The sequence below is a fragment of the Pteropus alecto genome, unplaced genomic scaffold (assembly GCF_000325575.1).
Source record: "Pteropus alecto unplaced genomic scaffold, ASM32557v1 scaffold50, whole genome shotgun sequence".
In the NCBI taxonomy this organism is placed as follows: Eukaryota; Metazoa; Chordata; class Mammalia; order Chiroptera; family Pteropodidae; genus Pteropus; species Pteropus alecto.
Window position 1 is genome coordinate 2,770,829 of NW_006431918.1, and position 12,230 is coordinate 2,783,058.

At 36.8% G+C, this 12,230-nt stretch overlaps 1 protein-coding gene across 2 annotated transcripts in view; it reads right to left on the reverse strand.

Moving 5' to 3' along the window:
* The window catches only part of INPP4B (inositol polyphosphate-4-phosphatase type II B), a 557,392-nt gene that overhangs the window by 286,519 nt on the left and 258,643 nt on the right, over positions 1-12,230 (reverse strand). Inside the window, exon 3 of one of the 2 annotated variants that reach the window (XM_006906232.3) lies at positions 902-1,112. In XM_006906232.3, the coding sequence (XP_006906294.1) occupies positions 902-992 (91 nt within the window). In that variant the 5' untranslated portion in view covers positions 993-1,112. Of the gene's footprint in view, positions 1-901; positions 1,113-12,230 lie in introns of those variants that run through there. The other variant, XM_025042642.1, reaches the window with a different exon arrangement.

A 12,230-nucleotide genomic window follows, 5' to 3' on the forward strand; every position in this document is an offset into this window, starting at 1 on the left:
TCCTGCTGACTTTAATGATGCTGTGGTTAACAATTTTAGACTTTCCCAGAGAGGTTAGAATGACAATCATTAGGTAAGACTTCATGCATTTCAAATAGTGTGGATTTTCTAAAAGGTTATTAACAACTAACTCTGCTTGTAAGCTCTGATAACCAAATTTCTAAAAAAATGCATCCAACCAATACCAATTGCTGAAGATTATTTTTACACCGTAAGTTAAATGAGAGGTTAAGCATAGGTTTGTCAGTGTTAATAACTGAGCAACAGGAATCTCCTGAAAAGAAAAGAAAAAGGCAGAGTTCACACTGAACAATAAAACCCAAATGCTAGATTTTTAAACATGAGAGAAAATGTAAGATTCTTTCAATGAATTTAATTACACAGGTAGTATAAAACCCAATCATCGTTTCCAAATGTAAATCTTGGCCAAATCTCCAGGCTTGTTCTATTTATGTAACGTAGTGCTCTCAGGTAAGGCAGCAACAGTCTAAGCATGCAGTGCAACCATTTTACCCTAATGCTTTCAACTTAAATGTCTTTGGTTTTAAAGAGACATTTTCTATGTATGTCTTTAAAAAGTTTACATGAGATTATACAAATGCTAGATAGAAGGTGTACTTAAAAAGTATTTGTTAGTGTCGTAATATATATTCAAGAACTTTGATTCTACTACTTGGTATCTAACAGATTCATAGACTATAATCTACCTCGCCCAAGATAAAAGATAAGAGGCATATCATAGACTCCACACACCAAAATAAGCAGTACAAAGGAAAAAATTTAGTTAATCTCATACCATGTGTTAGAACCTAAGTTTCCATGAATATATATGCATGTGCGTGTTTTGTTGACACCATCTGCATCATCGGAGAGATTCGAGGAGGGGCACACACATACTTACTTGTCAACTGGAAGTCCCCAGTGTCATTTGCCTGGGGTGTGGGAAGAAAGTGCTGGCCTTCTTCTGATGTTCCTTCCTCTTTGATTTCCATGATCAAACTTGACAGTTGTTTAATCTTCCAAGTTTTCGTGCCCAAACGTCACTGCCAATTCTTCCAGGGTTGATATAGAGGTATCTTCACACTAAAGACCTGATCTTCCACTCTGAAATTCTGCATTTAGAAAACATCAACAGCAAAAATCTCGGTTACTTCAAAGTTCTGTGCAAAGTTAAGAATTACAAGTGGGTAGAGACCGTCACCACCTTCACATGAACTTCCTGCCTGCTAGACCACTTCTCCTTTCAAGTCCAACTCACCCAGTTAATGTACCATAAAACTCTGGGTTCAACGGGTATTCTCTCTGCAATTATTTTATGGTTATATGAGGGACTTTAAATCCTGAAAGGTACATTCTTTCTCTTCTAGTTCTAGTTCATTCTGCAAAATAGCAGGTAGCTATAGGGGCTGCTAACTTAAATGCGCCTCATTTAGCAGCAGGAGTAGATAGCATCTTGTAAAGACATTAGCATATTTTGCCAAGGTGAATATTACTGTTATTCCTTCCATGAGAATTGGCTTTTATGCTCATCTTTCCATCCACCCTGGTTAGAATATTATTCACGAACACACAAAGATAATCTGGCATGCCGCTCTTCATCCAAGATGAGCCAACAGGTTGTGCAGGAGAGTTTCCAACCTCACTGTTATCCACAGAGTCTCTTGCTGCTCCCTGATGAAGGTTTAATTGTTTAATGATTGAAGTAGATGGTGAAAAGAATGAATAACAATTCTTAAAAGCTAAAGCTCAAGGGGAAATGAAAGTAATAGCAAAATGATGAAAATTAGCACGGAGAAAGGAAGCCTCTCCAAGAATGTAATGCCCTGTTATACAGACAGTCTTAAATAGTTTCAAATTCATCTTGATGTTTAGCATGATATACATGACCAAGAATGAATTAGGGGGAAAAATCAATGTAGTTTTAAATCAAGCGACCAGTTGAATTAAAATGCATAAAAATCTTTAAATGTCTACCTAATGCTGTTTAATGAGATAGCAGCAATGGAGTTTGGGTTTGGCATACTGATTTGGTCTCCAACTTCACAAACCCATAGCTTTGCTCTTGGTTGTTCTTAATAAAGTGGCTTCATTTATAATTCGGCTCTAGTTTTTAAAGATCATCTGGCAAAAATTAAATCCAGAAAGCATCTTGAATCTTGAAGTTGCAGGTAAATACACATGGGCTTCTGAGGATATAACCAGAAGTATTTACTGGGGTAAAGGGCCATTGGGCCATATATTAGACCAAATCTGTTCATTTAAAAATTGTATTTTGAATTAAGATAATGCTTTCTAATTTCTAATTCCTTCTATTTTTTTCAAGAACCTACAACAAATGCATTAGCATTAGTTGTGTTATATCTGTGGAAGATGGCCGTGCATGTAAGAAGTGGATACAGGACTTGGTTAACTTTACTGCACTTCTTGACCAAAGACTAATCCCCAATCCTGATCAGTCACCTTAAAAATTGAAAAGAGACCTAAATAACGCAATAGGAAAGAATCCTAGCAAAATCACAACTCTGCACACACAGGTAAATAATTAATACAGGTAAATAATTAATAAAATAAATGTCAACTGTACATGTGGGTGTACATGTACTTGTGTAATGCACCTGAGGTAAGGTGCCTAAAAAGACTCATTAACACGGTCCCATCTTAAGCATACCATAACCCATTCAAAACTATTCCAATAGCTGAAGAACAACTTCAGTCTTAGAGAGAATGGTGGCACATATTCAAAACAAGGATTATATGACAACTTCTTATAATTCTATTCATTTTCATTCTACCTTTGTTGCATTTGAGGACAAATTTCAGATTTGATGCATGTTACTAAGGCATACAGCCTCAGAAAGAATCGGTTGTATTATTAGTAAATCTCTAGAAAACCACTGCATTTCTAGCTGGTAAATATAACATTTACTTAGGGTTATGGTTGGGTACAATAGTTTTTCTGTGTCTATATGAAAATTGTTTGGTTTGGAAATTATGCACAAGAATAGACTGAGTTTTTTTACATACCACAATATATTTAAAACAGACAGCTAGGAAGACTAAACTTAATTCTTAGAGCATAAAGAAACCACATTAAATGTACTTTAAGCAGGAGAGTGACATGGTCCTATTTGATTTTTAGAAAGTTTACTGGTGTCAAAATAGAGAATGTAGTGGAAGGTTGTAAGTTGATATGAATACAAATTGTTTGGAGGTTATTTTAATATTCTGAGAAAATAAAATAACAATGAGGGTCTAAGCCAAAATAAAAGCAGGTGGCTACAGAAGAGAATCTGGATTCCAAAGAAAATTGTTACACAGAATTACCTGTGATGGCATTAGAAGCGATATTAGAGTTGAGACAATGAAAGACAGAAATTCAGGTGAAATGCAGTAAATTATGGACCAATAAACAATCTGGAGAATAAAGAAGGAACTGTAGGCAAAGATGACAAGTCTAGTTGTAATCATGTTGTTTCTGAGTGACATCTTTAAATTTCTGAAAGAAGAAAACCTGTCAACCCAGAATTCCATACGAAGTAAAAATAACATGTGAAAATTAAGAGAAATAAAAAACCTTTATCCAGACAAATAAAAACTAACAAAAATTAAGAGAAATAAAAAACCTTTATCCAGACAAATAAAAACTAACAAACTCATTATCAGCAGACCTGCAAGTGCAAGAAATATTAAAGGAAGCTCTTCAAGCATGACCTCCAGAGAGATACCTGGATCTACAAAAGAAATGAAGAGCACTATAAACGGTATAAAGGAAAGGAAATGTTAATTTCATCTTTTCTTCTTTTTAGTGCCTATAAAATTGCTTAAGGCAGGGCTTGGCACACCTTTTCTGTTAAGGGCAGATAATAAATATTGTAGGCCTTTTGGCCTAGATAGTCTTTGTCATGACCACTCAGTTCTGTTGTTGTGTGAAAGCACCACTGACAATACATAAACAAACAGACATGGCCATGTTACAACAATGTCTTATTTGCAAAACTAACTGGCATTCACAATTTGGTCTGTGGGTCAGAGTTTGCAACAACCAGTCTGGAGCAAAAACAGTAGTAATGTATGTATGGTATGCTTATAGTATATATAAAAAGAATCATATATAGCATCAACAGTAAAAAGGATGGAAAGATGGAATGAGAGTTATTGTTATATAGTTCTTATACGACGAGTATAGTATACAACTATATCACAAAAAATATTTAAAGGTAGACTGCGATTAATAAAATATATATAGGAATTCCTAAGGTAAGCACTAATAATTTACAACAAATAAGTATAAATAATAAGCCAATAGTGGAGATAAAACTAAATAACAAAAATATGTACAATAAATTTTTAAAAGCAGGGCAAAAACGAAGCACGCAGATTGAATAGAAAACTAGCAAAATGGTTTTCTTAATCCAACCACATCATTAGTCGTATTAAATGCTAACAGTCTACACACACACACACACACACACACACACAACACACACACACACACACCAATTAAAAGACCGAAATTATTAGCTTGGATTAAAAAAACAAGACCTGACTACATAAATCATAGTTATATTTAAATATAATGACATAGATTAAAAGTAAAGGGATCAAAAATATGTATCATGCAAATATTAATTAAAAGAAAACTGAAGCGACTATGCTACTATCAGGCAAAAGAGATTTCACATCAAGGAATATCAGCGAGACATCACGTAATGATAAAACGGTTAATTCACCAAGATGGCATAACAGTCCTAAATATGAATGCACCCACAACAGAGCTTCATAATACATAAAGCGAAAACTTAAGGAACTGAAAAGAAGATATAGACAAGTCCACAAGGATCTCCTTGGAGACACTGACATTTCCCCTCAGTAATGGGCAGAAGGAGTGAACAGAAAATCAGTGTGGATACAGAAGACTGAACCTCACCACCAACAACTTGACCTAATCGACTTTTGTAACACTATTCGTCTAAAAACAGAATATTGATTTTTTTCAACATAGACATAGAACATTCACTAAAATTATATCCTAGCTCTAAAACAAACCTTAACAAGTTTCAAAGAATTGAAATAGAAACAAATGTATTTTCTAACCACAATAAAATTGAACTAAAATAAAAAAGATATCTGGAAAAATCTCTAAATATTTGGAAATTAAACAACACAGTTCTAAATAATTTTATAGATATATATCTATCCATCCATACATATACACATATTCATATATGTGGCTATGTATACACATATACACATAAATACATTAATATCAATATATATATTCTTATGATTCAGAAGTTATTAATAGGATATATACACACATGCAAATATTCGAATCGGAATAAAATCACTACACTACATGTCAAAACATGCTTGGAGGAAAATTTATCCTATTAAATGTTTATATTAAGGAATAAGGTCTCAAATCAATGATCTAAACTTTTACGTTATAACTAGAAAAAAAGCAAATTAAACCTAAAACAAGCAGAAAAAGGAAATAATGTATGTAATAAACATAACTGATAAATATTTAGTTTCCAGAATATATTTAAAATGTTAGCAAAACAACCCAATGGGAAAAACTATCAAAATGTGTAAAAAGGTAATTCAAAAATATCAAACGCAAATTGCCAAGAAACATATTGAGAAATTTTCAACTTCGCTTGTTATCATGGCAATGCAAATTAAAACCAAATGAAATGGAAGGATATAACCATCAATAAGTAAGAATTTTTAAGTCTCCAAATCTCAAATACTGCTGAGGATTTACAGCAACATAAACTTTTATGCACTGCTGGTGTTCTAACCACAATGGAAAATAATTTGGTACTATCTAGTGTAGTTGAAAAGCAATTTCACTTCTAAGCTGTGGTTTAGAGAAATTCTTGCAGTACATACCAAAAGACAGAGGACTGTTCACAGCAAACCAACTCCTAATAATAAAGTATTGAAAACAGGCTAATGTCCATCAACAAGAAAGTAGATAAATCTATTGTTGTCTATTTGTTCTATATAGAGCGGATCTTCACTGCACATATCAATATGGATTAACTTCACAAGCCGAGTATAGAGAAAAGAGGAGAAAGAGTGAGGAGGGGCAGGAAGACAGAGAGAGAAGGATATGATGGCATTTTCAGAAACGTTTAAAATATGTAAAATTATACTCAAGTACAATCACAGAGAAATGCATGATAAACATTAAAATCAAAAGAGTTACGAAGTCTGGGAGGAGGGTTTGGGGAGATGCGATCGGGGAGGGGAACAAAGAAGTCTTCGACTGTATTGGGAAAGGAATTTGTTAAACTGAGTAATAGGTATGAGCCTGGAGACTATGAGTTTGTGGGGTCTCAGTCCAACTCATGTGCCTTTCTCTAGCAGTACTCAGCAGCCCGGTGGAGGACAGTTTAGTTGACCCAGGGCTGGGGTCCGTCTGCTGATGCAGTGGTGGAAGAGTGAAGTCAAGGATGTAGCACTACTAATGTGATGGAACAGCTTGTGGGCTGGATGGGGAAGTCATCAAAGGAGAAAGAGACAACACGCTGGGAGACGAGAGGAGGACTATGATGAGAAGTCCCAGCATGGCCATGGCATAAATGGGTGAGTGAAATGGGGGTGGTGGTGATTGTCCCTAGAGCCAGTAAGACAAAGAAACTGTGCGTCGAAGATGTTAGATGGATTATTCACAGAGAAATGGAAATCTCCCAGAGGGTAGCAGGCAGGACCTGGGGACCAGCGGAAAACTAAGTGCTTGGTGGAAAAGTCTGAAGGAGATAGGAGTTTGGCCAAGGAGCATAATAAATAAGGGTTGAAGTATGGTAGAGGCAGACATCAACAATCTGAAAAAAAAAAAAAAAAAAAAAGGTCATAACAGCTTATGGGGCTTCTTGTGTCACTAGGAAAATGGTGACCCTGCCTCCAGGATCCATTAGAGTGGGCAGCAAAGAAGTAGAAAATGCTAGAAAACAAGGTTTGCATTAAGACAGAGAGACAAAGGAAATATTTTCTTAAGCGATAGGTGAGACTTTTTTTTTTTTTTTTCCCCACAGAAACAGAAGTCCCCATGGATAGTATTCAATATTTTAAAAGTGAGAAGATTAGGGGAAGAGTGAGTCATGGCCAACAAAGCTCCTAGAAAAATGGGATGACACAATAGGCAAGGATAAGTGACAGAAGGAGCTTGTGGTATAGGTGGTGACACAGGATGACCGGGATGTGTCTTATCATATGATGGGCTCTTCTTGAGTTCTAAGTGGACCTCTGGTTAAATAAAGATATTTCCTGGCCTGCACAGGCTGAGGCCCAGGCAGGGAGTGTCAGAGGCCTGGTGACACTATGTACCTATAGTTTTTGTTTAGGTTGTCAAACAGTGCTTTGATATGATATGAAGTGTGGAATTGATTATTATTTTCTATCTATCTCAAAAAGAAACAGAATTGCAAGTCTCTGTTATGTCGATGGTGCAGCCTCAGCAGCTAAGCCATGAAACTTGCTCACTTCACATCAGTGTCCCAAAACTGAAGCCAAGACATTCTGATAAACTGGATATAAGTCACGATTCCAAATTACTCTAAAACCTTCTAAACACCTGAAATGTATAAGATGGAGTGTGGATAGCCAGGCCTTCCAAGGATCAACTGAACACTAATGCCAAGAAAGGTAAAATCAGGAATATAACCCAGATGGGGATTTACCTCTCTGCCTTCTCTGTTTTTTTTCCCTTGTGGGAAAGGTCAGGGTACTCTGAAGCTTACCATCACCATAGGATAATGATAGTCAAAGTTTTTCAACTTGGCCCCTATTTACAGTAACAGGGATTTATTCTTATTTTATACCATTCGAAAGCAATAACAACAAAAAAAAGTTACAGGAAAAGATCCCTTTTGAGAAAAATGGCATAAATTGGCAAATTTGATATTTTACCTGAAAAAACAATCAGGCATTTTTTTAAGGTTAAGGCCCTCCTGGCTTTTCATGAGCCCCCTGACCAGGCAGAGGGTGATTTTCATCAGAGCGATGGATTAGTGTTCAGGGGCAACATGTCTGCTCGGGAAAACCAATTGTGTCAGAGACAATTGAATTCTCCAGGCCCTCAGTATGGTTTTGCTTCCAATATTAAATTCAATGAAGACCTGCTTTGTCACAGAAGAAAAAAGATAAGAGTTGCCAGGGCTCCCGTATGATCAAGAGTCCAGCAGCTGGGGCTCAGTATTGAACTAGCCAGCAATGTTCTTATCTGTACCCTTAGAAGCAGCACTGACATGAGACAGAGCTGAAGACCCATGGAGTTAGCAGGACCAACCAGCAACTCTTTTAAGGCTTTGCCAGTTAAAATGTGGTCTCTGGATGGGCAGTATCTGCATTACCTGGAAGCTTGTTAGAAATGCAGACCCTTGAAGAGCCAGGGTCAGATCTAAACTAGAATCTGTATTCTAGCATAGGTTATTCCTATGCATATTAAAGCTTGAGAAGCACCACTTTAAAGCATAGAAGACCACCTAGATTCCAGGCTCATAAATTGGGAGAGGTGAATAGGGAGTTCCAACAGATAAAAAGTCAATATGGGCTAAAGGCCCATGTCATTCCAGGAGCTGGCAGATCTTGGCCCAGACATCGGTCTGTCCAGCTACCATCTCTTGTCCTATCTCCAGTGCTTCCTTTCTTCCCAGGATCTCCTAATCTTGGTCATCTGCCTAAGGCCATTGACACCTGCCTATCTTCGTACCTACCTATTACTTAGACTCTTCGTGATAGACTCTTGCCAGTGGCCAGTCTTAACCTAGCCTAGATTCTGTCTCGGTTCTTACTTTCTTTTATCTTTGCTCTCTCTAGCCTCAGCTCTGCTGCCCAACTCTTGGCAGGGTCAGAACAAGGTACCCCTGGGCCCAAAGAGAGCCAGGCCATGATACGCCATACTTTTAAAAGTGTTGGAGGTTGGCGAGGACACTTATATGACAACTCACAAAGAGAATTAGTGTCTCAATGTCATCACTGTAGGACCATCTAGAGTCTAGCAATGCACCAAAAATGTCTGGACTATGGGTTTTAGGGCACATAGTGGTTCAAACTATTGTGAACACTCTGAAACAGGGAGGAGGAGAGAGAGGGTGGAGACAAGAGAATCAATTCAATAAAATACAATTGACCAGCATGACACACTTCCCTTTCCTCCTTGTAACTACCAAATCAGAGGAGGCTCTACTAATATCCATCCACAGTCTTCATAAAAGGCTGTCTTCACCACTGCTTCTAAAATTCATCTTAGCCAAATTTTCTAAGTATTTATAGGCCTTTTCTGAGTACATACTAAGCTCCACGCTCTGTGCTATCACCTTATAAACATTAAATTAGTCTTCATAATAAACTCCAGCTTTACAGGTGGAGAACTGAAGGTTAAAAAGTAATTTGTTCCAGGAACCACTTAATAATTAGAGAAACAAAGATGTGAACTTGAGTGCCTAATTTCAGAGCCTTGTCTCTATTAGACCTACTACATCTTTTAATCTCACCATATAAAAATTTATAAACTTTTATTATCCCTTAAGAAAGAAATTAGGGCAATGTGTATAAATAAAGAAAGGAGATCTAGGAGACACTTATTTATGCTTTTGTTTACATTATTCTCTTCCTTAAAATTAAAAACCCCTGGAAAACCTATCACCTATCAATATAGCATTTAATGCTTAAGTACCAGAACCTCTGGGAAAGAAAATCAGGTCATGATAGATATTTTTATAATTCTATTTATAATATCCTGTCTATTGAGATGTACTCATCTCTGGTTCTTTAACTTGGTACCGGTGTGACTATATTTTCAGTGGACAAACCACAAAAAAAAATCAAAAGAAAAATTCTAAATAATTGAAGTTCGAAAATAGGACCTAACGATCGGACACATCCAGTTCTCCAGTTACTGCGTTCTGGTTACTTAACAAAGGAGTGACATTTCTTCCTTTCCTTCTTTGAATCATAGGGCTCCCTTTTGGAAATCATGATCCAGTAAAAAATCATCTGAAATCACAAAAAGTATTAAATGATCGCTGAAACTGGCACAATCTTGATGTTTAAAAGGACAGAACACGAAGCAGCAATGCAGAGAACTCTGTTCAGCAAGTAGAGGGACTGTGACTCTTTGATTCCTTATAAATCAGAGGTCAGTCAACCGTTTCAAATTAGGACAAGAACAATGTTGGTCTCCACCGCATACCAGGAGAAAGGGAACGGCTCTGTTGCTCCCTGTGACAAGGTGCCCTTGAACCTGAGCGCTCAGAGGGCTTGGTCTTAGCGCTGCATCAGGTCCCAATCAGAATTGAAACTGTTTCCAACAGCGACCCGCTGCCCTGAGGGAAAACACCTGGACCAGCTTTGGGACTATAGCTGGCCGGCCATCCGATGTGTTAGAAAGCATTCTGTCAGTCACGAAGATGAAAGCACCCTGAAGAATTACAGAGTGAGGATGTGAAACGTGCTTCTTTAAATCTCATTCCTCTCTCTGCAACAGGTTGGTTACATATGTCTAACTATCATCACTCTTTAAAATACCAGGATAAAATATTTTACCAGATATAGAACTAAAGGAGACTTAAAGGAACGAGGGGGTGATCCCATTTAAGAGATGAGAACACTGAGGCCCAGGAATGGGACAGAAGAGCTCCCTGTACCCAGTTGGCTAATGGCCACACTGGGATGAGGAAGAAGGACCTGTGCTCTGAGGTGAGCTTTTTCCCCTTCTCTCCAGAGTGTGACACTCTTGGTTGCTTCTCACATGTCACCCAAAGGATAATGAAAATTGAGTGTTCCAGAAAAGACGAATCTCAGGGAAACTTTTTCTTCTATAAATACTTCATGTGATACATGGGGTTTTGCTTATTTAACAAAAACTTGTAAAACCTGGTCTCGATTCCCGAATCTACTTTAAAAAAGAAAAATTGCTATCACACAGCGAAGGTTTTAAAAAATAGTACGAAAGGGCTATATAGCACCTTGCTAGATGCTTGCGTATTTTTTAATGGCCTTTTCTGTCATGAAAAATGAGATAAAGGACAGTTTATTGTCCATACTTAAGATAGCAAGTTTTTTTTTTCTAATATTTCTATCCAACAACTGTATATTCCATGTATAATGACCTCTGGCAGTGTCTCTCAAGCCTATCTCAAGAAGCAGAGATGTATAGAGAGAATTTTAATTCGGCTGGAGGCTGATTTTTTTTTTTTTCACATGCACTAAAGAAGAGGACTCTGAGGAAGTGCTGCCTCAGCAACATCAAGTGTCTCAAAATTCTCGTGAACATTGTCACACACATACATCCAAGTCCTGTTAAGTACCACGTGCTAGAGCAAAGCTAAAACTGAAGCTTTGATTATATCCTCAGGGCATTTCTAATACAGACATCAGAAGTTATTAATTCACAGAACTGATTGAATTCCTTATGATAATACATTTCAGGTTCAAATTAGTTTAACTAAATTATCTATAGTTTCTGATGATTAATTGCTCATTTTCTTTTGAAATTCGAAATTTCAAAGTAAGACAGATAATGAATTTAATTAAAATTTTATCTCCTGCCTTTTATTATGACAGGCAAGAATAAATGTATATATGTGATTATTATAATTTCACTTTAGCTCTCCAGAGTAGTTCACCAAGTGCCTGAGGTTATCTACAAAGAATATAATACGGCATAACTAAGTTTTCTCATTCACACCGCCTATTGCATACAGATGATGAATTTTAATTCTTTCGCTTCAAGCATTTTCCTTACACTCCAGTATGTACACAATCACATATTCTATCTTAAAATATTTACTCAATAAAACTGCAATACAGTGTAAGTATGAGCAAACAATATGTAATAAAAGAAAAGAAAATTCAGTTGCTAAATTAGAAATGGATAGAGTGTCTACAGAAAGAATGAGACTGAGCAGTAAAGTCCCAAGCCATTGTTCCACCTGCAAATGTACCTAGCGTGTGTCTGGTGCCTCTCATGGGAGTAAAGAAAATCATGGATCGATTTAACGAATCTCCTCTATATTGTGGGCTGATCTTCTGGGGTCATCTGGAGTATATGAAGGATTGCCACTGAGGCAGTATAGTATTCAAGGTCAGGTTGTAACTGAAAAGTACATCATTAATTTATATCTGAAGACTGAATAAAACATGTGTGATCTTTCTTACTGTTTCATTTTCTCACTCTCAGGCTGAAACTCCCCAACTTTTAGAATTGCTTTGGTCTCACG